The sequence below is a fragment of the Magnolia sinica genome, chromosome 7 (assembly GCF_029962835.1).
Source record: "Magnolia sinica isolate HGM2019 chromosome 7, MsV1, whole genome shotgun sequence".
NCBI classification, from domain to species: Eukaryota; Viridiplantae; Streptophyta; class Magnoliopsida; order Magnoliales; family Magnoliaceae; genus Magnolia; species Magnolia sinica.
In genome coordinates, this window is record NC_080579.1 from 95,927,945 (window position 1) to 95,955,157 (window position 27,213).

The window sequence follows — 27,213 nt, forward strand, 5'->3', positions numbered from 1 at the left end:
GCTGGCTTTGGATGTGGCTATTTATCATTAATGTTGAGTAGGGGTGTACACGAGTCGATCCGAGTCGAACTGGGCTCAACCCGGCCCGGCCCGGTCACCAACCACACCCAGCCCGAACTCGGCCCAGCCCAGTCACCAGGCCAACTTGTCCAGCCCGAACTCGACCCGGTCAGCAATCGGGCGAGTTCGGGCCAGTTTCGAACCTTACAGCAAGTTCATGGGATGGGCTTTGTGATGTAGAGCAGGTCGCGGACAGTTACATGGCCAAGATGGATCAGAAAAGGCCCGGTCGACGACAGAAGTGATCCAGACCATCGAGCCTTAAATCGGGCGTATCTTGCAATCCGGAATGAGTTATCTGACGTAAAATATATGATTTTGGGGTAGAACGAGCTACTGAAGCCAACCAACCCAGCTATGCTGGGTTGCGTAGCCCGGAATTGCGAAAAACCCCTGTATCGATGGTCGTTTCCCCGTTTTAATTTCGCTTTTACTATAAATAGTAAGTTTTAGTTTGATTATAACTCTTCATCCTTCGGGCTTTAGGAGTTGCGCCCAACGTGAAAAGAGCTTAGAATAATTAGGAGAATGGTTTGGTGAAGCCAAATAGGACACTTACTATTTTTGGCCGAAAACCTTGCGCACTAGTAGACATCACGACCGTCTATAAATAGTAAGTTTACTATTTATAGTAAGTCGCGGATTCTAAGAGTTTGAGTTGTAGTTTGATTCTGATTTCTTTCCCATTGCTTGGTACCCCTATTTAAAGGGTTGTGAACTCGTTTTTATTCATCAATTAATCAATTTCGAATTTATTAGAATTTATTTCTATTTTCTGCTTTCTTTCCTCGTGGATTCGAGAAGTCTCTATGAGGAGTCCAGAGAAGCTCCGTGGATTCGGAGTAGTTATCCTCATCACGTTCATCCCTACGTCACTTTGCAGGTAATTCGCGTCCCATTACAAGGCCCTCGATTAACGGATAAGTCACTGTCACTTAAAAGATGGACAGTGAACTATCCCAAAAGTTAAGAGAGAGATTGCAAGATAGAGAGATTGAGAGCGAGGGAGAGAGAGAGAGAGAGGATATATTATAATTTTACTACATTTACATATATTCGACAAAGGATAAAATAAAATATTTTATACAAACCGAATACAGTCATACACTATTAACTACTGTCGAAGAGATTCATCTGCTGAGCCCGAGCTGCTATCTAAATCTTCATATATGTACTCATTCACCTCTCTCTCTCTTCAGAAGGTAGAGATAACTTTTTATTGCCCTCCTCTTGTATAGTTTGAATTAAAATTTTTAAACTATTTTTGTGAGAAGATTTATACGTAGTTCCTAACGTCCTGTAAAACGCGCCCAGACTGGAGAGAAACTTAGCTGAATTTTTACTATTTTTCTTTTTACCCTTGCAGCTTGAACCTGTTTCGACATCATGTGGTTTTGGAGGACATCACTGATGTGTAGATGCCTCTTCCATACTGCGTTTTAAGGCAAGTTGGAATTGTTCTTCTTCCAATGCTAATAATTTAGCTTCCTTCTCTGCCTCAGAAAGTTTGGATTGGGGAGTAGAAGCTTTTTTGTTTGAATTAAGAACTGCTTAGAAAAGAACTTGGATTTCTTTTGAGGCTTTAGGACATAGTTTTGCATCTCCACCCCAACAGGATAAGTGTAATCTAAGCCAATTAGTTTTGTTAACAAACTTGGCTCCACACAAATTACAGAAAATCTTTAACTTTCCAGACTTTGGAGAATGGATTAAGAAATCATAGTCTCAAACGTCAATCGAAAGTTCGCTTAAAGACATCTACACAGTGTTGGAAAAGTATTTTAGGCCTTTTAGTAATAATGAAATACCGACATAAAATAAAAGCGATTTATAGATTAAAAAAGAGTCATTAATGCATTGCGCAGCTTGCATAACATCCGTCAACATAATAGATAAATAAAAATAAAAGAGTACTCATTACAGCATTTGCAAATTCAAATAAACTAACAAGATCATAACATCTATCCCAAACATCCATCATATTGCTGTTGTTTCATGTGTTGCGGTTTTATTCACATTTTTCTCATCTTCCTCATCAAGATCATAACTTCCTAGACTCGGACGCAACCAATCTTGTGTACAAATTAATGCTTCCACTATATCTGGTGCAAGGGAACTTCTAATCTTGCTCACGACCCTACTCTCTGTGCTAAAAGCAGATTTCGATGCCACGGTTGAAATAGGAACTGACAAAATATCCCGTGCCATCGTCGATAGTGTAAGGTATTTTCCTTCAGTAACTCTCAATTTTCACCACTCCAAAACATCGAACTCTGAATCCTACCGTAGTACGACTGACTCTTTGAGATACATGTCTAACTCTGATTCTTTCGTGTCTGTGTCTGTATTTTCTTTTGCTAAGAAAGACATGTAATTATCATCGAAGCTTGAAGTAACATGCGATCTAACTTCAGAAGCACTTGGTGTGGACACTGTGGTTGTGTACGCCTTGTACAATGCTTCGATTGCGTCACGAACCTTCAAGGTTTCAGATATTACCTTTTCATTAGGATAAATTCTCATGAAGATGTACTTAACATAACTCATCTTGCACCGAGGATCAAGAACAACAAATCAGGACATTATCAAATGACAATCATCCCAGTACTTATCGAACTTCATTTGCATACCACCTGTCATGATTTGGAGAAAAATGGACCGTCATTAGCAGCTTTCTTCAGGGCATCCTTTATCTTCCACACAGCTGGAAGAAACATATTTGTTGTAGGAAACTTATTGCCAGAAAATATTTTCGTACAGTCATAAAAAACCTTCAAAATTTTATAAATTTCTTTCACTTTGCTCCAATCATCTTCAGTAGGCAACCAAGCATATGTTCTATCACGTGCTGCATATTCTGGAAATGTATATTCCAATTCCAGGGCTGAATCCAACATCTCAAAAGTCGAATTCTAACGTGTGCATATATATAGCCTCAACGTTTTTAGAGACTTCAAATTCAAACGTTGGACGATGTCATTCCATATACTCAATCTTAACGGCGAGCCTCTTATGTACTTCACACTCTCCCTCACATTCTCTATAATTTGGTCAATTGATTTCAACTCTTCTTATACAATTAAGTTGAGAATGTGTGCACAACACCGAACATGAAATATTTTTTCCTCAAAAAATAGATTGTTGGTTGCCTTGAACTGGATACATAAGAATGATATTACACTGTCATTTGTCGAAGCATTATCTAAAGTTAATGAACTGACTTTTTTTTCAATGCCCCAATCTCGTAGACAGTTGTAAATGCAATCTGAAATAATCAAATCGGAATGGGGAGGTGGAAGGTGGCGAAAGTTCAATATTTTCTTACAGAGTTTTCAATTTTCATCAACATAGTGTGCAGTCAATGAAATATAACCCTTTCTTTGATTTTGCGTCGTCCACATATCAGACGTCAAACTTATCCTTGAAACCGAATTTAAAACTGTTTTTAGCTTCATTTTCTCACTGGCATACATCTTCATGCACTCCCTCTTCACAGTAACACGGGAGACCTTCTCAAACTGAGGATTAAATAATTTACTGTATCACATAAATATTTCACTCTCTACCATCTTAAATGGCTGCTCATTAATGATAATAAGCTTTGCAAACCACTCCTTCAGCTTCCCTTTTTTAAACTTATGAGTGGTAAGTGTACTTTCAGAAGCAGATCCTTCGGACTTTGTAAACGATAGCAATTGTTAGCCTGAAGGTGGAAGTCTAGGTCTCCTTACACAACTTTGTCTATGTCTGTTTAAATGAGATGTCGACCCTCCGACACTTTTGGTGTATAGACTTTTGCAGTTCAGACATCTGATCTTGGTGACATTGTTAACTACTACTTCTTCAAAATCATCCCAGACAGCTGACCGTTTCTTTCCTTTATTTGCAGCTGAAGACCCCTCTCCCTTAACAACAAATGGTGATGTGGCTGAGGCACCGACACCAGGGGTAGTTGGGACTTCATCCTCACTAGCCATCTCTAAATATATAAAACAATTTCATTTATTCTTAGACCTTAGTAAAGAATTTTCTTAGCGAATAAATCAGTTACCCATTCGATGTTGGATAGATAGTAATGCTTTCATTATTCAATTTAAATGCCACGCCAAAATTTCGGCAGCATCTCTCCTTATCTCTCAAGAATATATTAATCTTGGATTTGATTCACACATCAACTATCCACAGAAAGTGTGGATATTCGATAAGAAAGTAAATGCAAGAAATATATCCAAAGAGCATTAAGAGAGACGAACTGAAACAAGCTTGTGCATTTAAATTAGAATAAATGAAAACATTAATATCTATCCAACATTGAACTGTCAAAAAAGGAACAATTTGAGAATTTTTATGCATCCATGAACACACTCAATATATGTCTGACAACATAGAAATCCTCAAATGGGCAACTAATTATCCTATACTACAACATCAATATAAAAAATAATTAAATCAGTTACCCATTAAATGTTGAATTGATAATAATGCTTTCATTATTCAATTTAAATGCCACTTCAAAATTTCGGCAACATCTCTCATTATCTCTCCAGAATATATTAATCTTGTATTTGATTTACACGTCAACTATCCACATAAAGTGTGAAAATTTGATGAGGAAGTAAATGCAAGAAATATATCCAGAAAGAATTAGGAGAGACGAACCGAAACAAGCATGTGCATTTAAATTAGAATAAATGAAAACATTACTGTCTATCTGACGCAGGGATGAACGTGATGAGGATAACTACTCCGAATCCAAGGAGCTTCTCTGGACTCTTCACAGAGACTTCTCGAATCCACGAGGAAAGAAAGCAGAAAATAGAAATAAATTCTAATAAATTCGAAATTGATTAATTGATGAATAAAAACGAGTTCACAACCCTTTAAATAGGGGTACTAAGCAATGGGAAAGAAATTAGAATCAAACTACAACTCAAACTCCTAGAATCCGCGACTTACTATAAATAGTAAACTTACTATTTATAGACGGTCGTGATGTCTACTAGTGCGCGAGGTTTTCGGCCAAAAATAGTAAGTGTCCTATTTGGCTTCACCAAACCGTTCTCCTAATTATTCTAAGCTCTTTTCACGTTGGGCGCAACTCCTAAAGCCCGACGGATGAAGAGTTATAATTAAACTAAAACTTACTATTTATAGTAAAAATGAAATTAAAACAGGGAAACGACCATCGATCCAGGGGTTTTTCGCAATTCCGGGCTGCGCAAGGTTGGCTTCAGTAGCTCGTTCTACCCCAAAATCATATATTTTACGTCAGATAACTCATTCTGGATTGCAAGATACGCTCGATTTAAGGTTCGATGGTCTGGATCACTTTTGTCGTCGACCGGGCCTTTTCTGATCCATCTTGGCCATGTAACTGTCCGTGACCCGCTCTACATCAGTCTCCTCCACTTCAAAAGAACTCGTCCTCGAGTTCTCGTCATGCTCTGGTTCATGATACTCGGTTAGGTCCGTGACATTGAAAGTCCGTGAGATTGCCATGTCATCTGGGAGATTAACAACATAAGCGTTGTCATTGATCTTTCGAATAATTGGTACCGGTCCAATCTTCTTATTTTTCAACTTGTTGTACGTCTAGGTCGGAAATCTCTCTTTGCGCAGATGAACCATAACGCGGTTGCCCATTTCGAACACTTTTTGTTGCCGCTGCTTGTCCGCTTATTCCTTGTACTTCTCGTTCGAGACATATAGCTTGGTCTGCACTTCTACATGGATACCCATGATCTTGTCTGCCATATGTTCTGCTGCAATGCTCGTGCCTGGGTGCTTGGGCAGAGGGACCAAGTCAAGTGTTTGGCGAGGCATTTGTCCGTAGATAATCTGAAACGGTAATCTCCCTATCGAGCGGTTCACCATATTGTTGAATGCAAACTCTACTTGAGACAAGGCCAAATCCCGCTGCTTCAGTTTTTCTCCTGAAATACAGCGAAGGAGGTTTCCCAACGTGCGATTCACAACTTCGGTCTGTCCATCAGTCTGTGGGTGGTAAGCACTACTGAATTGAAGTCGTGTATCAAATCGATTCCATAAAGTCCGCCAAAAGTGGCTAATGAATTTCGTCTCACGATCGGAAGTAATGGTCTTGGGGACCCTGCGTGGCTAAACGACCTTCCTGAAAAATAAATTCGCTACGTGTGTTGCATCGAAGGTCTTCTTGCATGGGATAAAGTGCGTCATCTTTGAGAAACGATCTACCACCACGAACACCGAATCCATGCCGCGTTGTGTTCGTGGGAGGCCAAGCAATGGGAAAGAAATTAGAATCAAACTACAACTCAAACTCCTAGAATCCGCGACTTACTATAAATAGTAAACTTACTATTTATAGACAGTCGTGATGTCTACTAGTGCGCGAGGTTTTTGGCCAAAAATAGTAAGTGTCCTATTTGGCTTCACCAAACCGTTCTCCTAATTATTCTAAGCTCTTTTCACGTTGGGCGCAACTCCTAAAGCCCGACGGATGAAGAGTTATAATCAAACTAAAACTTACTATTTATAGTAAAAACGAAATTAAAACAGGGAAATGACCATCGATCCAGGGGTTTTTCGCAATTCCGGGCTGCGCAAGGTTGGCTTCAGTAGCTCGTTCTACCCCAAAATCATATATTTTACGTCAGATAACTCATTCCGGATTGCAAGATACGCCCGATTTAAGGTTCGATGGTCTGGATCACTTCTGTCGTTGACCGGGCCTTTTCTGATCCATCTTGGCCATGTAACTGTCCGCGACCCGCTCTACATCACTATCCAACATTGAACTATCTAAAAATAGACAATTTGAGAATTTCTATGCATCTATGAACACACTCAATTTATGTCTGGCAACATAGAAATCCTCAAATGGGCAATTGATTATCCTATAATACAACAACAAAAACAAAAAAATAAAAATATTTCTAATAGGCAATTGGTATAAGCATAGATTAAGACTAACTAACAAAAACAGAAAACATTGTATCTCTTTTAGAATCAACGGACATATATGTTAGTTCCACCCTATGACCCTTGGGCCGACGTGAAAGCAGACTCCAAAGGAGCTACTGCTCAAAGTGCACGGCTAGAAGTATTACCTCTACTACCAAACGGGATGTTGTTCTCGTTCTATTGGCAACTGATTGTCCTATACTCAAACAATTTCATAATTAATCGTAATTCACATTCAACATCTAGCTAAATGATAACAAAATGTGTTTAAACTGAATAAACAGATTTTGTTTTGATAAATTAACCTAATAATATCTACTATATACTAGTAACATACAAGCAATATTGAGGCACCATACCATAGGCTGCAAGAATATCATATCCCCCTAAAAAATATATCCTTCAAGGATAACATATATATATATATATATATATATATATATATAAAAGTTGTTTATTGTCATTCTCAATCGCAAGTATTAATCATCATCAAACTAACTATTAACAGCATTTACAAAAATATAAATAACTGATTGGTCGGTTTTGGGGGATTAGAATAGCTACTGCTTTTGGAACAAAGGCTCTTCTGTGGAAGTGATAGCGATGTTAGGATTATTCAATGGTCCAATTTTAAAGAACAATTGTCCATCAAGCAGAGGTTAGGATTATTCAATCAATTTAATTTTAGAACTGTTAGTGACAGCGAGTTTCCAAGTTTAGATGTGGACTGTCCATCGTGTGGGCCCCACCTTCGATGGGGACAGTCCATCATGCGGGGGCTCTTTTGTCTCTCAGAGAGAGAAGTAGAAAAGTAATAGGTCAAAAGGCTATATATATATATATATATAGAGAGAGAGAGAGAGAGAGAGAGAGAGAGAGAGAGAGAGAGAGAGAGAGAGAGATAACTATCTTTTAGCATTAAGTTACTTTTAGAATGATGCTTACCAAACAAACCTTAGTGCAAAAAGTAGGTTAATGACTTAAAATAAGTTGAAAAGTAACTTATTTGATGGTATCCAAACAGGCCCTTAATATCAGCTTCATGCGCTGCTCCATATCCAACTTCACATGGTTCCACTTGTTACTTTACGTACTTGTCAAGCGGTTCATCAGATAGGCCACGTTTGCATAGATTACCTGCCTCAGAATTGCAATGGAGTATCTGATTTAACCGAGTAAATGGCCTTTGACATGCCAGTAGAGGATTCACGTAGCTGATCCCAATTTCCTTGTCCCCGCTTAGATGATGATCAACTTGCCAGAATTCATTACCCAATCAATCCATTACGTGCAACTCACATGTATGAAAATGATGGAGGTTTTACAAGAAGAAGGAAAAAAAAAAAATCCAATAGGATGGTCCACATTCATGCACACGCATCACCCAACCTTGGTTGTCAAGTTGCAGGCCAGATGGAAGTGCATGTAGCTCAGCATAAGTCTCTGAGCTTTGTGGTTTGGAAAAAATGACTAGATTGGTGATAACCATCTGGTGGGATGTAGGATGTCCCATTTAAGGTGTTGTGAATTCAATTTCTTTCCATCCATTAAAAATCAGTTGGACGCTTTCATTTTCTGCCTTCATATACCATCCTGAACTCCCACTGCGCACTTGAGCCCAAAAATACATCTTTAAGTCCCTCAGAAGATGTTTATCCATGTTTGCAAGCAATAGATCCAATGCAGCATTTTTCTCAAGTCCTAACATACTTCGTAGTTGTGCTTAATACATACTAATAGGCAACATTAGATGTGGGATTGGTGAGAAGATCATACATGAATGCAGCAGACTTTTCTGCAAATTCCAATGTCTGATTGATGGGCAAGAATAATGGTCCAAATGATTATCCTACAGATATTTCATGTGCATCTCTTAAGTGGTGAGGGGGAAAAAAAAATCCTCACAAGTTACTCAGGTGCGATATACTCCGGAGACTACATCTTTTGGTGAAACTGGTTATCGCTTAAGACCAAAATGGTTATTGGGCTGTCAAGATCGCTGCAGGCATACCCAAGGGCATTCCTGTAATAGGTATTGCCTTTGATAAAGTTATTAGGTGAAGGTGCCAGCGTAGTCAATGTACATAACAAAGTATTTCTAATGACATGTGAGAGCAAGGTATCTCGGGTCCTTTATCAACAAGACAGATCACAGCACAGACATAACAAAGTCCATATATGAAGAAAGAATACTCTTCATTAAAAGGGGCATTGATTTAACTCTTTTGAGTCCCAGCCAAAAGGTAACCTTGTCTAGGCAGGCCTGTTTGACTCAGAATCAGATCCAAATGCTAGTTGGATTGAATTTGGAAAATTAGAAGGTTTAGGCTACAATTTTCCAACATGCAAAACTGCAATGTTAAAAATAAAAATAAACAAAATAAAATCAGAAATGGTGCTCAACAGGTGTGGGAGAAGCTGAAAATGTGGAAGAACTGAATGCACACTGGAATATAATTATGATAGAAGTCTCATGTTCCAGATAGAAGTCTCATGTTCCAGCTAATTTCATAGAGTACGCAATTTGTTAAGTCGCACACATATCATGAGCTAAGCCTGGATAAATTGTCTTAGTTAAGTTTTCAAATAGGGACTTCATCATGCAAGGTGTGGATGGGCAGTAGGCAGCACTTCCTCCTGAGAATTGGGGGTCTCAGAGAAGCAGCCCATCTGGGAAGTAGGCTCAGTCCCAGTGCCGCTCCCGTTGTTGTCAGTCACCTTTGCCGGAGGATACGGCGTTTTGCTCACCAGCCTGCAAAAAGAAACAAGTCGATGAGTAATTGAATGTAGGTATAGAAGATAGATTTTGAGAAAACCCATTTGATATGGAATATATGAGAGAGTTTTATTATTTTGAAAGGTGGAAAGAATTGCAATTTACAGTGCAGAAAATCAAATGACCATATGATATCATGATATGAATATCCAACTTAAGGACCTTTCCCCAATCAGAAGGTTGTGCCTCTGTGAGGAATGAAAAGAGATGCCTCTTCTTTTTTCAGCAGTGAGCAAAAGTTCATTAAAGATTTGAAAATATGACATCAGAGAAGAAACTGGCCGAAGCCCCAGGTTACAGTAAAGAGTGTTAAGCCACTAGCTTACACTTGGAGAAATGCCCGCCTTAGATAATATTAAAACCAAAAATTAAACTCCTTGCATGTGTTGTAATTTCTCCAACCCACTACATCTCATGGAACATAAGTCTTCCTACTTGCGAAACAAGGGATGGAAGAGTAGTTTAAATCCGATTTCATGGAAGAGAGTTCCTTCAAAGAGATTTCCTTACTTTTTGGTCAGGTGCGGAAATCTTTTCCACCATTACACTCTAATCAGGATCATCTCCTCGGTTAAGCTACAGCCATCAAATCTTTTCTTACTACCTCTACTAAGTTCCTTTTGGACCTTCCCTTTGCCATTTTAGATCCTCCAACTAGATCCAACACGCTCTAACCAGAGCACTTCTTGGTCTCCATTTTACATGGTCAAACCATCTATGTCTACTTTCTCGTCTTATTACCTATCGGTGCCTTCGCCCAAATACATTCATTTCTAATTCTATCATTCTTCATCTTGCTACCATCTCACCATCCTCATTTCATCCACTCTAAAGCATATGAATGTATTGTTCCTCGACTGCCCAACACTCTATCCCATAAAGAAAAGCTGGTCTTATAGCCATACTATAAAATCTCCCCTTTTGTTTTGAATGGTATGCAACAACCACATAGAACTCCAGAGGCACCCTTCTATGCAGATGATCTTCCAAAAGGGTCAAAAAGGGGGTGAGGGTGATAGTGCACCCTAAACCAAAAACAGCTGGTCCTATAACTATCCTACAAAATCTCCCCTTTAGTTTGATTGGTATACAGCAATCACATACAACTCCAGAGGCACTCTTCTGGTAGCATAGTTCAAAAACTCGAAAACTCGACTCAATGTCTAGCCAACTCAAAGACTCTGACTCAATATTTTAATAACCACATTTCAACTATTTAGGTGGGGATGAAATTCTTAAATTTCTTAAAAAGTGATAAAAGTTTAAAATGTCCAGAAGATGGAAAAAATGCAGTTGACGGAGGGCCAGTAGCATCTTTGAACTTCTGTTGCTTAGGTTACCTGTTCAAATCATGTTACATGCATTTCACTTTAAAAATAAAAAATAAAAAAATAGAACTGTTGACTGGGCGAGTTGACTCAGTCAAGTCATGCCAAGTCGAATCAAGTCAACCGAATTTTAGAGTCGACTCGACGAGTCCCCCCCCTCCCCCCCTGGAGTTTTAAAACTATGCTATCTAGATGATCTTCCAAATTGGAGAAAATAGAGGACAGTGGTGATAGTGCATTACCTGTCCCTTCGCTTCTCTAAGAAACGCTGAAGAGAGTGCCTCCTTGCAATCGGAAGTTCTACAAAAATGATAATAGAAATGATGGGGCAGTTACTAATAGATGATGATGAAGACAAATGACAATTTAATGAAGCTTTTGGATTAAAAATTTTTACCAGCTTGCAGCTTTGTAAGTGGATTATTTTGACTGGGAAGAACTTGAGCCTGTGGAGATGCTGCTGCTGAAGTGCTCTGAAGGGATGGAGATCTTGTGAGAACTGGTGATGCAGCAGGAGAACTGACCACAGCATTCTTCATGTTATTAGTATTAGCAGCAGCAGCAGCTGCTGCTGCTGCTGCTGCAATAAGCATAATTGCCTGGGCCTATTTAGAGTCACAAAACCAACAGATCAGTCAATATCTTAGCAAGGGAATCTTCTAAGAGTATCCAGCGGGAGAACAAAAACTGACCTTTTCAGGGGGAACTGCATCATAAACACTGACGGATCCAGAATAGAAAATGGTAAGCTGAGCAGGAGGTGCGGGAGTGTTCGGTGATGGCGACATCGTCATGGAGTCAGACCTCAAAACAAACAAGCACCAAGAAATTGTGAGCCCTAATTCTTAGAACTTTGGTTTGACCTCTCAGGCATCTCAATATGGACAATGATTATGTTGCATTCATCATGTGCCCATGCTATGTTTATAGCCATTACATGGATAAGAATGTACTTAAATTGTCAAAGACATTTGCACTAATGTCATGCTCATGTGATTGCATTCATGATCAATTCATGTGAATGTTAGAAGTAGGATATTTTATGCACGTATCTCGCACGCTAGCAAGCTCAGTCCAAAATTATTTATCATTCGGGAAGGAACTTAGTTGTTTGTCAACTACATTATAATCAAATAAACCTGTCAATTGTCATAGAGCCACATAAGTGTCATTTGGATGAGCCTATGTTGAGGGTCAAATATTGCATATTATCCTTCCTTTATATCTTGGTTTTATGAACATGATAATACTTAATGTTCTATTTTGTTACAAGATGAATTTAAGAGCTTGGATTGAAAAGGGTGCTAAAAGCATGGATTTTATGCTCAACAATCACCAAGGCAAGGGATGGATCTTACGAGACCAAGATTGAAGAATTCACATGCCAAAGATCCAAGAAAACCAAGTGAGAAATGAAGAGAGTCAAAGATTTAAAGTGAATAAAAGAGATCCTGAAATCGTCTTGAAAAAGCATATTCTGAAACTCTGGGTCATTTTGTGAAATTACGTAGAGTGAAGTCTATTTTGAGAAAGTGCGCAGAGTGAAGTCTATTTTAGCAAACTGTGTAAATTTGAGTCGGTTTCTAGAGTTTTCCAACTAGGTGTGAGAGTTGGAGTTCCACAAATATAAATAGGACTCCCTAGGATGTTCCTAGGCATCATCTAAGGTTTAAAGAGTAGAGCAAAACGGTGGAGAAGCCGTCGCCAAGAATTTTTCTTCTTCTTCCTTAGTTGTTTTCATGTTTTTCTTAAGAGACTTTGGTCCAATCATGTCTATAGTTGGCTAAACCTCTTAGCTAGGGCTAAGAGGTGAAGCTTGTAGCATGATGGGATGTTTCTATTGTTTTGATTCATGTTTATGTTAAACTCCATGGATTCTAATTTGATATTTAAGGAATACTTTCAGTTTTTAATGGTTTATTATGACTCAAATTACAGTAGATCTTTAATAGCTTTGAGTATCTTTTTTTTCCTGATTTGAGATTGTGAAATTAGTAAGTCATGTTGTTCACTATCGTCCCTTGGGCATGGTAGGGTGATGGAATCCTTCCTAATCTTCACAATTCTCCTGTTGTGAAATTATGAGATTGGTAAATCTTGTTGTTTACCATTGTCTCCTGGACATGGTTTGGTGATGGAATCCCTGCCAATTATCATAGTTCTCCTTCATTAAGAATTAGATCAATGAAAGTTCAGATTTTGTTTTATTGATATATTTTCCAATTGGTTAAGATAGGACTCCAATTCTAATTGTGTTACTTGAATCAAGCGAGAGAGCTCCCTGATCACTACAAGTAAATCCTTGGCACCCTAGTTCCCACCTTTAAATTCTTAGTTTTAATTACTTAATTCACAATTATTCTCTTAATCACTTAGAATTAGTTTTACATCTTCTTCGAGTTCTACTTCTAGTTAATTTCAGAAACGCACAAGATCAGTCCTTGTGGATTCAACCTCAGTCTTACCAACATTCTTACTACATCGCGACCCTACACTTGGGGTTGTGAACAGCCTGTTAATTGTCTGTGGATTACTTGCATAATACAGAGTATCCACTGATGTCTCTAACTCATGGACAATAAGTTATGCTTACACTGTGAGAAGTGCTTTTTACCTTAAATGTTGTAAACCATTACTAACAGGTTGTAGGTTAGATCTTTGAAACAATCGTTGTGGTTTTTTTAACTCTAGCGGCCTTGTCATTTATCCTTACACTGTATCAATTATATTGGATAAAAGTTACCTTGACATGTTAGATATGGCTATTTACAGTTATGTCGGTCTTGCACAGTCTGGAAAGCACTCAAAGCGAGTCTAAGGGCCTGTTTGTTCTAAGGATAGAAAATATATTATGGTATAAGCATCTAGTACAAAGATGCAAACATCGTAGCTTTTTTTTGTTTCTAGCATCCCTTAGCAATCAAACCATAGTACATTTAACACTGAAATTTCTTCTCGAGGACATTTTCACCCTTTTCAACACTAGAAGGACAACACAGGAAGAGAAAAGGTATCACAAGTACACCTTTTGCAGCCTATGTTCCCACAAAATATATTACATCCCACTACCAAATAAACACTATGCGGTTTATGTGTTTGGTGACGTCCAAAGGCATCATGCCATGATCTTTTTGTCAAACACAGTAGATAATTATGCAATATCCATTGATTTGGATTACTTTACCAATTGTTTTCTAAATTCATTAAAAATTACTGGGGTTGAGCCCATATCTCAACGGTGGACAGAGCATGTTCCAATAATTGGGTCTCGGTTTAGACTTTTGAGCCCAGCTCATCTATTAAAAAAAATCATCATAAATATTATATGATCTTCATTACATGTAATTTGGAATTAGCACCCTAAGATCTAGCTTCAGCATCTCTATTCTCTAAGGATGAATCTTACAAGTTTGTCTGTCTCCACTGGGTGTTGATTTGGAAAGAACACCATGTAGAACATTTCTAGGCATCTCTAAGGGCATGTTTGGCTTTGCTAAAAGAAGAGTTCTTTTCCATTTTTTGTGATTTTGATTATGAAAATTACTTTTTTAGGCTTTAAGTGTGTTTGATTAGCCACTTAATTAATCAATTTTGGAAAAACAATTTTCCTAATTCGTGCTTTTTTCCGCAACGCCTAGACCCATGTTTCCTACGATCATTTCCGCTTCCACAAACTTGCAAAAAGCACTCATAAAATGGAAGATCTCTCCCTCTTGTTGGAAGGTTTGTTATTTGTCACACGAGTGTAGTTTGTAGAGTTGTACATCTCCACATGTTTTTTTTTTTTTTTTGTTTTTTTTTTTACACACACACTCACGCCGTAGTGGGCTTTCACCACCTATGGATACTCGAACCCTTGACCGGGTGTTGAAACTCCCGAGAGTCTACCACCCGAGCAAGAGCAAGGATCCTGTACATCTCCACATGTACCATCATGGTACATAGGCCCAAGATTAAATCCATCCACCGATTGGACTTAGAAAATCTCATCTCTAGAGAAGATGGACATTTGCGACTTTCCTATAATCCATGTCTATAGTGTTGTGGGGCCCACCACTATAACCATGTGAAGTCCACTCTGTCTATCTATACCGCCATATCATGCTAGAGTATGACTCCAAAAAATGAGGTAGATCCAAATTTTAAGTGAGCCACGCCGCAGGAAAAGTGAGGATTCAACTCTCATCATTGAATGTTTTTCTTATGCATGTTAACCAAACATGCACTTTTTCACATAAGCAATTCTCAAGAAACAATTCCAAATAATTGTTTCTTGAGAATCAATTTTGCAATTGTTAGAAGCAATGCCAAACAGGCCCTACATATCTTCACTAAGTCATTATAGTGTGTGTGTGTGTGTGTGTGTGTGTGTGTGTGTGTGTGTGTGTGAAACATCTCCCTCTTTCTTGTTAGGTCTAAATTAGCCTAGTGCACTTTGTAAGGAGGCTATCTTCAAGAATTTCCAAGGAGTAAGGGTGCATCATATGGTTATACCTTTGCTAGATGTAATTTCAAAGGAGCACCCTCTGAGTCTCAAAGTACCCTAAGGAGGTCTTATAAGTCTACCCTAGGTGTAAATACAGGTAGACCCTAACTTAAGTCTAACCTATCTGCACAAGGTGCAATTTTGGAAAGAGCAATCCTAGTCTTCCTCGGGCAATGGGTCAGGCTGCCCGTTCCTAAAGAGCATGGGCTTGGGCTGCCTATGTTAGGGGTGGATCATATGCGCTTGCCTATATTAGGGGTGGCAATGAGTGGATCATATAGGCTTGCCTATATAAGGGGTGGCAATGGGTCGGGCTACCCGGTCCTAAAGAGCATGGGCTTGGGCTGCTAAACTGGCCCTAGGGACGGGCTGCCTGGCTCAACTTGGGTGAAATGGCCCCGGAGGGCTAGTTCTTGGACCACTAAACTTGGCCCGAGTGTTGGCCAAGGGTTTGAAATCTAGGCCCACTATTTGGACTGGACTGGACTGGGCCAGGCCCAATGATGAATAACCCGGCCGGCCTGACTCATTTCCCAGTGCATAGTACATAACACATAGGTATTAGTAACGTAGACAGAGTTCATAAACTAGTGTATATAGCAATATGTAGAACCTTGATACTATGGTACAATGTGATGGATTTTTTTAAAAGGTTAGTAGAGTGTTATGTATGATACACAGGCACTTCTAAACTGCCAAATTGTGAATCCCATTTTAGATGGTGAACAATATATTGATGGATGCGTTTACTTAAGTCCATGAATATGGTGGATAATTGGATGGGGCATACACTTGGTTGAATGCTTTGATTTGACATAAGAGTCCCCCAAAAAACTTCGGTTCTCTGGAGCGCATAAGTTATGACAGTTCATAAACACGCATTCACCAACCCTATGCCAATTGTACATGTAGCATACATGAAACTTATCTTTGCCATGTGCAACTTTTCAGAACCAACAATGGACACTAACAATCTTCGAACATCTCTCAAGGATGTTTGAACCATAAACGACACAAAGCCCAGCCAAGTCAACTCAACTCAACAATATTTCGAGCCAACTCACCAGAAAATTTGCTCATAAGTCTGATAAGATCGAGACTCAACAAGACTACTTAAGGCAACTCATGGAAGACTCAAACCCAAGTCACTTGGTTTATCGACAAAATGTCTCAACTGGTGGGTGAACTGTTTAATTCATAATAGAAGCACGAAGCTGGTAAAAGTTTAATTCACAACCTTAATTGTGAAACGAAAGGTCATTTCTACCACACAACCAACAACTTTCGCTGCTTATTTCAAGCACCTTTAAATATTTTATCTATTCAAAACTACTCTTTTATTTTATTTTATTTTCTTTGAAGTATAAAACTACTTTAAAAAATTATTCAATCATTAAATACTGAATTGAGTCAAGTGAAGACTCTGTCCAATCTTTGAGTTGACCCACCGGTCTCGACTTCAGGTCGAGTTTTAAGATATTTGAACTGCGGCGTGAAATAGAAATTTCTGTAATACCTGCATTTAAGAACCCAATTGGTTCAAAAGGTAGGCCAGAAATTACTCAAATCAATGATTATACGACTGTTAAAATATTCTAAAAGCAAAGGGAAAGGATAGTTCGCTGAGTTAAATGTAGTATCTTATAATTAGGAGGCATTTCAGCTATAATGAAAGCAACATATGTATGTTATGAGGAGGAGATTCCAATTTCTCTAAATTTCCCTTCAACACCATACATTTGACTATATGGATGATGAATATTTGAAGAACGGAGGGGATACAAAGAGAAATGAAATGATTGAAGATCTCAGTCTTCCAATTAGTCCTCTCCTCACACAAATGTGGACTGTTGAATGTTTCTTTTATTTTCATCATCCACTTGAAGGACACAAATTGGACAGCCAGCGTTGCATAACTGATGTGGTTTTTTCTTCCGTGGACCATCTGTAGATGGGATTGCCATGTGGACAATCTAGATTCACAAACCATACATTCTTGCGTAAGTGAAAAAGCGATAGATCAAGTAAAGACAGAGAGTGGCTTTCAACGGGGAAAAAAACTGATAGAAAGGATGGTCTGCTCAGCATGATTATCAGCCAAGAGCCATCTATGCACAGAAGCCGGAGTTGGAAGGCCCAGATCCACCTTCCCACCTACCATGTGTCCAGAAATTGAAGGAAGAACGTCCTTTCTTGGTGGGGTTTTCCTAAAATCTACAATTTTGTGAAGTAAAAGACTCGAATCATGAGTCAGGCGAGTTAAATAGCTGACTCAGGCAAACCCCATTTTCTTTTCTTCTCTTTTCTTTTTGAAACGAGCGAGAGAGAGAGAGAGAGAGAGAGAGAGAGAGAGAGAGGGTAATGAGGAATGGAAGGGGAGGAGAGGAATACCTGAGGAAGAGGGGATTTGTGTTTGTGAATCAGCTACTGCTGCTGCTGCTTTTCTCTGATGTTGGGAAAATGGAGAAATGGTGTTTCCAGCGCCAGACCCTTCAAATGATGAAGGCTGAGAACGAAAGGTTAGATGTCTCTGTCTCCTTCTCTTTCCTCTCTCTCTCTCTCCTGACTTCCTCCACACGGGATATAAGTACCAGAAAATATTATTAATATATTAGAGAAAGAGAGAGAGTAAAATATAGATACGCTCAAGTGGCTCGCGCTGGAAGAGATCGAAGATTAGATTTGCCGGACACAGCCAGATGGGCACATTAATACTGAATCTGGGCCATTAATCAAGTGAGGTCCACCCTCAAATTTCCATCCAACGAAATTGAGGTCCTCTCATTAAATACTGAGCTCGTTCTTTATCATTGTCTTCGTATGTACTGACATCTTAATGAGTGAATTACACATCATTAAGTACAATCTGATGGGGAGCAGGTTAGGTGCGGCCATTACATGGCCCCACCTTCATGTATGTTTTCTATCTCCACTTCTTACATCCTTTTATCCCTATCATTTTTAAGGCCTGATCCAAAAAGTAAGAAGTCCGTATCTTTAGTGGACCATACTCTGAGAAAAAGTGGTGATTGACCGTTAAAAGTTTTTTGTAGACCACAGAAGCTTTATATCACGCCAATGCGTGTTTACCCTCTCAGGTTTTTGTAACGTTATCAACAGGTTAGATGGCAAACAAACGTTGCAAAAATGTTACAGTGGACCATGAGAAATTTTTAATTTGGAACGCCCAATCATCACTGATTGTGATGGTATGATCTACCTGAGATTTCAATCTCCTTCACTTTTGGACTCACTCGCGTCCAGAGAAAACATCTAAAAATGGAAGAACAACATAATATAGAATCAATATATCATGGTGGGATCCACTGTTAGAGCCGCGCCCGTCTTAGGTGAGGCCGGATTGCATTAACCTGCTCTCATGATGGGTGGATGTATTTGTGAGAAATCCACTCTATTCATCAATTGCATTGGCACACCTTAATGCATAGACTGATATTAGTAGAGATCTAAAATGAGATGGAGCACTGGAAAATCAGCTAATGTTGGTAGAGATCTAAAACTCAAGTGAGCTTGGGAAAATGAGAAAGAGACCTTTCAATGATAGTAGGTCAATATTCATTGTTTCAAGTGGTGTGGCTCACAGGATCCTTACTCTTGCTCCAGTGGCAGGCTCTAAGAAGTTTCAACACCCGGTCAAGGGTTCGAGTATCCATTGGTAGTGAAATCCCACTACGGCACAAGCGTGTGGGGGTGTGTGTGCGTGTGTAACAAAAAAGAGTGGTGTGGCAAGGACATTGTTGTGGGCCACATGGCTTATGTTATATGCAGGTTCAAGCCCATAGAAAGGGCACATTTGGATACCATCAAGTAAACTAGTTTTTCTACTTAACAGTAACAGATAAGTGACTTATTCAAGATAAGCTTAATTTATGATTAGTTATAAATAATTTTTTACTTAAAAGTATATAATTACTTTAATTAATTTTTTAATTTTTTTACTTTTCATAAGTTGCTGAAGAGATGCATTACAGAAAACGAGAAAAAGAGAGAGATAAACCGATAAGTTTGTTATTTTCTAAACATGAGTATCTTCCTAATAAGCAAAAGCTAAGATAGCTTTTCCTAAGCAACTTAAGATCCCATGTGGAGGAAGCTACATGGGTCAATCATCATCTTTACTGAGGAATTCACTTCCATCATTATTTTCATAAGTTAAAAATAAGACAGCAACTCAAGAATTAGGTTCATGTAATACTCAAGTAAGCCACATGATAGAAAACTACGGGAATTAAATGCTCTCCGCTAAAACATTGAAAAGGCCACGGAAGTTTTTGATGAGGCTAATATTTATATTTTCAGTTCATACCTGATAATAACCTTAGGAAGGGTTTTGATGTTGCATAGCAAGAAGGTTTCAACCGTCTTTATTTTCATTCTCACTGTTTGGTATGGTGTGGCCCACTTGGGTTTTCAATCTGCTTAATTTTTAAGTTGATATTTTATCATAAGCTTTCAAAACCGATGGATGGAGTAGATTTTCCAAGGACATCAGTTTGAGCCCCACATAATATCCACCTATAAGAACTTGGTGATACCGGAGGCACGGGCAATTAGCGTCCGGGACAATTCGAATGGGCGTGGACTACGTTGTAACTCGTGGGACGTGCCACATCGTCGCGCGAATAGCTTTGTTACTTCTATATTAAAATTTAAAATGAAAGCAGAGAGAGAGGCTGAAAAAGATAAAGAAGAAAAATTTTAAATGATCTGGCAGAGTACCATAGTTCATACGCATTCACTCAGAATAAACTGTACCCATCGATTAAAACACCCAAATCGTGGAACAGTATGATTATTTGTAAATAAATAACTAAAAGTTTATGTACCATAACATCCAGCAGATAGCTGATCAAAATTAAAAATCAACGGTCCAAGTTCAACAAATTAAATGTCCATGAATCAGAATCAAGGTCTGATACCATCTGATAAAATTGATATTTCAATCATGTACTAGCTATACTGGGCCCGCGATTTGGAAAGTTTCATCTGATTTAAGCTCACACCACGTGTATTATTTGGAAGTGCATGGGCAGCTAATCTCAACACTCTACCAGAGTATCTAAAACTCTACAAGAAAAAAAAAAAATCACACCCGACGACTTGAATTTATGCACGTGCCATTCTTTGATTTGTTTTTTACATGGGTTGTTTTTTTATATATTTTTACCAACAATGGCATAATATTTGGGTAACTGATTATGTGCGGCCCTGGCCTCACCTAAGACGGTGCGGCCCTTTCTGTAGGGCCCACCTTGAGGTATGTATTCTAAATCCACACCGTCCGTCCGTTATTCCTGATCATTTATGACATATGAAGCCAAAAATGAAGAAAATCAAAATCTCAGGTGGACCATCCTATGAGAAACAGTGGGGATTGAATGATTCACCATTAAAACTTTTCTAGACCCCACCATAATATTTTTATAATGGTTATTTTGCCATCCAACCTGTCGATAAGGTCATGTAAACAGAAAACTAAATGAAGAGAAAAAAGTATATCAGATTAATCCAAAACCATTATAGACCATAGGAAGTTTTTATATAGCCAATCACCACTGCTTTCTGTAATATAGTTTACCTGATATTTGGATCTACTTTATTTTTGAGCTAATGACTAAAATGGTCAGAAAAAATTATATTAATCACGGGTGGATATAAAATACATACATCAAGATGGGCCCCATGGTAAAGGCCACAACTACTCTGCTCACTAAATATTTGAAAGGGAAGGGAAAGGCCGGCAGGCAGGCCCACAACTGCTTCCCATCCCTGTTGAGGCATTATGACCGGTGTCCTTTGAAATATTCCAAAACTGAGTGCCTTTGATTCATAAGAAAAACGTGGATACCTTTGGTAGAACAGGACAATCCATATCAGAACAACATGTACCGCACATTAAACTGTCCAAGCCATGTACCTACTTCATAGCCCTTTGATTCGATGGACCTTATCTTTAGATATTGGAGAATTTGGACCTTTGATTTTTATTTTTTTTTTCTTTCTTTTTCATTTCAACCATCTGCTCTATACTGTATTGAGTGAGGCCGGGCTGCACGTACGTAATCCGTTCCTATATATATATATATATATATATATATATATATATTTTCTTTCTTTCTTTTTCATTTCAACCATCTGCTCTATACTGTATTGAGTGAGGCCGGGCTGCTCCTAATCCGTTCCTTTATATATATATATATATATATATATACACACACACACGTACACACACCCCTACACACTGACGCCGTAGTGGGCCACCTATGGATACTCGAGCCCTTGACTGAGTGTTGAAACTCCCGAGGGTCTACCACCCGAGCAAGAGTATCCTTTCCTTAATATTTGAAAGGCAAAGGAAACGACCGCATGCCTGCATGCTTCCCAGCCCTATCAAGGCACTCTGGCAAGTGGCTTTTGAAATTTTTGAGAATAAGTGCGTTTGATTCACGAGAAAAACGTGGATACCCTTGGTAGAGCAGGACAATCCCTCTCAAAAATAACCTGTACTGCACATCAAAGTGCCTACTCACTTCATAGCCCTTTATCTCTTGTTATTGGATATTGTTTGTTGAAAATGTACTGTTGGCTGTTTTTTCATTTCAACCATCCATGCACTGGCCATCAATTAAATGAAATTTTGTGTTAGTATGTGTGAAAGAGTTAGCCCTACTCAATATGGAACCTTCGCAAAATCGAAAATGAACGGTCCAGATCTATCAATCCGCCTAACCACTAGTGGAGCAAATGAGTCTAATCACCCCTCTGATTCTAAGGTATAGATGGCCCCAGATTATGATCTATGGCTTAGATCGTCCCCAGGCCGAGCTAAACGGACAAATTTCTATGTACCACTGTTCCTCTTTTTACTCTCGTTATTTTGATATCTTTTCATGAGAGAACTTTATCCTATTTATTGGAAAGGATGAGAGTTTGGATGATATCAGAAAATATCCAATTTTATTCATAACTCGTCATCTAAATCCGAATTCAAATTTGAATTTGAAATATATCAGCTAACGGAAGAGGCCTAAACTCATGGGACCCAACCACTAGTGATTGCCCACCAGTGGGCCCCATTGGCCTATTTCCAACATCTCCCACTCGATCACATTGTGGGATAGGCATAAAAATTTGTCTATCTAACTTGCATATTAACAATAAAAAAACCAAACATTGCGATTAAAAGAATCAAATGCGGGAGACCAGCTAGATCACCGTAATCTTCTCACGGGTGTTAAAGTACTAAGTGACCACCTAAGTAGTACTCAATAACCCAAGCTTTACAATGCATGTCCTAATCCGCATGACCACATCGGATGAAGTTAACTCCCGATCTACAGTAGTCAACCAACATATGCACTTATCCAACTTATCGAGTTATTCTGAAATCTCTATTTTTCACAAACTTTGACTAAAATCAATTTAAAGCAATATATATATATATATATATATATATATATATATATATATATATATATATATATATATATATATATATATATATAAAGTATGACAATTGCATATGCCACTTTCTTAGCGTACTGAGTCTGGCCAATCATGGACCTTTCGTTATAGTATACTAAAGTAGTGACACTTAATCTCATCCTCCTATACACAAGAGGAGGGTAGCTAAGGACACAAAGAGTCACCTACGGGACTGGCTACTCACATGTTGTAATCATTAGATCAAATCAAAGCAATTTGTAGGTAAAAAGTCCCAACAAGTGACTACTATCCACGTCGTAAAGTAGACAATACTAGGTATATGTCAGGTCTACAATACGCAAGTCATTCCACATAAGGTACGATTCATCTCATAACCTTACAACCTGGTTATAAATTCAGACCATAACATTGATCGCATGAAAAGAAATGGTGCGATTATGTTATTCAACTTGATGAGTCTCATCTTCAATCTTTTAAGATTATAGGCAAATACAACTCACTCATATTATCATCCTTTATTATTCACGATAAAAAGAAGTTCATACCTCAGTGTATGAACATCGCCTCAAATGTGCATCTCTTATACATTCAAGGTTGGTCAACCCGTGCGAGTAGGTGACCGGCCTGCCGACAAAAATAGAAATCCTACATGATCTCATGGTAAATGCTAATGATCTACTTACCTAATTAATATAAGTATTCAATACCGAATAAATGGAATGTGCTATTTATTAATGAAAGATCATACGTATTAGATACAAGCTTATCACTCAAGCTTTCCTCAATCTCATCTGCCTAACGTGAACTTGAAATAGATCTCTTACTATAGGTTTCGTCACGAGATCAGTCATCATCTCCCTAGTAGAAATGTAGCTAAGGGCAACCTTCTTATCTCTTACTTGATCACGGACATAATAATACTTGATTTCAATATGCTTGGACTTTTGGTAGTGTTTAAGGTCCTTTGTCAAGTTAATGGCAGAAGTATTGTTTATCTTCAGCGATATAGGCTGATGAACGCTCAGTACAACACGCAGACCTAATAAAAATCTGCGAACTCATACGCACTCCTGAACCGCAGCATAACATGCAATGTATTTAACCTTCATAGATGAAAGAACTGTGAATATCTGTTTCTTACTTGACCATGAGATAGGTCTCCCTTCGAGTAAGAAGTCATATTTTGAAGTAGACTTTCCCTCGTCGGCGTTATTACCCCAAGCAGCATCAGAATATCCTTTGAGATCGAGGCTTGTGCCTTCATGACACAATATTAGGTCTTTTGTTCCTCTGAGATAACGGAATATAAGTTTGACGGCTTGCCAATGAGACTATCCCGGGTTACTCTGATAACGGCTGATTATGCCAACTGCACAGTTAATATCTAATCTGGTGCAAAGCATAGCATACATTAAGCTCCTACTGTGCTTACATAAGGTGCCGAGGACATGGCCAATTTCTCAGCTTCAATCTGGGGACATGATTTTCTGTCTAACTTGGTAGCTTTATTCATAGGGGTTTCAACAGCTTTTGAATATTTCATTCTTAGCCGTTCTAAGATCTTTTATATATAGGTAGCTTGAGACAAGCCTAAAATTTTTTTACGACAATCCCTGATGATTTTTACCCCAAGAATAAAATTAGTTTCACCGAGATCTTTTATCTCAAAGTTCGAAGAAAGTCAATCTTTAGTCAATATCAACAATTGCATGTCATTACTAACTAACAAGATATCGTCTACATATAGAGATAGTATCAAAACAGATCTTCTAAACTGTTTCATGTATACACAATGATCTTCTTCACTCATTGTGAATATAAAAGTAGTGACGACTAAGTGGAACCTCGTGTACCACTGTCTTGAATATTGCTTTAGCCCATAAATAGATTTCAACAACTTGCAAACTTTCTTTTGATGTTTTTCGTCCACATAACCTATGGGCTATTACATGTATATCTCTTCATCCAAGTCACCATTTAAGAATGCAGTCTTTACATCTATTTGATATAATTCTAAGTTTAAACTTGCGACAATGGACAAGATCATGCGGATTGAGGAGAACTTTGCAACATGTGAAAAAGTCTCATCGTAATTAATACCTTCTTTCTGTGTGAAACCTTTAGCAACTAATTGTACTTTGTACTTGTCCACTGTACCATCTGTCTTTTTTTAAAATCTTTAGTACCTACTTATTACATATCACTTTGCGATTGGAAGGCAGATCTACAAGTTCCCAGACTTAATTCTTCTTCATAGAAGCGATCTCTTCGTCCATAGCAGTCACTCAATCGGCCGAGTTATATTCACACCTCAAGTATAGAGTTGTGATGTAGTAATAATCTCAGTAAGACTGTGGTCGAATCCACAAGGACTGAACCTTATATGTAATCTGAAAGTAACCAGAACTAGAACTAGAAGAAGACGAAATCTAAATCAAGTGAATATGAGAGAATAACGGTGAAATATTAATCTAAAACTTGTAATTTTCAAAGGTGGGAAACTAGGGTACCAAGGATCCACTTGTAGCAATTGGGAAGCTACCTTACATTGATTCAAGAACACAACTGGAATCAGAGTCCTATCTTATCCAGTTGGTAAGAAGAGATTTGTCAAATCTCTGAACTTCTCATGGATCTAATCATCAATAGATAAGAGTGGTGAAGATTTGAAAGTGATTCCGTCACCTAACCATGCTCAGGAGATGATGGCAAACAATAGCAATTTACCAATCTCACAGCCAATCATAAGAGAATTGTAAAAGTTAGGAAGGATTCCATCACCCTACCATGCCCATGGGACGATGGTGAACAATGGGACTAACTAATTTCACAATCTCAATTCAGGAAAAATAATATATTCAAAGCAATCGCAGATCCATTGTAATTTGAATCACAACAAACCATTAAATACTAAAAATATTCATTATAATCAAACTAGAATCCAAAAGAGTTCAATAAAACGTGAATCAAAACAAAGCAAATATCTCAATCACGCTACAAGCTTCACCTCTTAGGCCTAGCTAAGAGGTTTAGCCAACCATAAACATGATTAACTAAGTCTCAAAGGAAAGCATTAAAGGAAAATAAAAAATAAAAAAAAAATAAGGAAGAAACTCTAGTCGTCCCACACTCCACAGGTTGCTCTCTGTCCTCCTCGTGCTGACATCCACGCCTCCACGGCTGCCTGTGAACGATCCAGATTAACCATCCGATCGTCGATAGCGGGCCACAAGATCCCACGGTCGCCAGATCTCTCGGACGTGCGTAACGTATGTGGTTTCCATTTTCTGCTGAGGTCAGTGGGGTCCACTTCGGCTGTCCTTTTCAAAATCCACATCGTCCAACGAATTCTTCTCGAAAAACCAGTCAGTTATGGTCTGTTTTGGCTCAGATTCGGTATGGCTCACAGGCTCTTCATATCGCCATCTATCTTGCGTTTGAATGGTTAGAATCTGTGTACGTTTACTTGGGGGCCAAGGGGACACTTAGGTGAGGGTCACGCCTCTCCTCTGGATCATATGGACAGTCCGGATCATCCATTTGGATGATGGGTGGGCCCCACTACTCAAAACCGGTGGACCCTTGTGTGTCTTTTGGTTGATTTCTAGAAATTTAGGGAATTGAGTTAGTCAGTGGTCTTTTGACCGAGCCTTTTGGTTTGGTGTACAGCGGATGCAGAATTGTTGTGTACACACTCCTCTCTAGATGGGGTTCTATGTGATGTTCTGGAGAAATCTACTCCGTCCATCCGTTTTGCCACCTTATTTAAAGGGTTGAGATTGAAATTGAAACATATCCAGATGTCAGGTGGGCCCTAAATCAGAGATTTGGTGGCTGATTTATCCGTTGGGCCACTTCCACAGGGATCCAATGGCTGAAATTTGACGTGTATGGTTAATTTATGGTCCTCAGGCCATATATGAAGTTTCGAGCCGAACGGATGGTGGGAACCCTATGATCTTGCATTCTGGACGATTTTCAGACCTGTTTAACGTGAGTAGCGTGATTTTCTCGGATCCTTAGCATGTAAATTCTTCGATCTCAGCCCCCTAGGGTCCGTCCCTTACCTTAGTGACTTCAGAGCATTAAATCCATGCTTTTATCATCCTTTTTCAGTCTAAGCTCCTAAATACACCTTGCAACACAAACACGAT

At 38.7% G+C, this 27,213-nt stretch overlaps 1 protein-coding gene across 1 annotated transcript; it reads right to left on the minus strand.

Annotated features, from left to right (window-relative positions):
- Positions 1 to 9,429: 9,429 nt before the first annotated feature.
- LOC131251836 (protein TIFY 3-like) lies at positions 9,430 to 18,165 on the minus strand. Its single transcript, XM_058252823.1, has 5 exons — positions 17,984 to 18,165; positions 11,799 to 11,910; positions 11,504 to 11,711; positions 11,349 to 11,406; positions 9,430 to 9,754 (listed from the first exon to the last, which is right to left on the minus strand). The coding sequence occupies exons 2-5, from the start codon at positions 11,898 to 11,900 to the stop codon at positions 9,601 to 9,603; spliced, it is 522 nt and encodes a 173-aa protein (XP_058108806.1). The 5' UTR covers positions 11,901 to 11,910; positions 17,984 to 18,165; the 3' UTR covers positions 9,430 to 9,600.
- Positions 18,166 to 27,213: the final 9,048 nt, after the last annotated feature.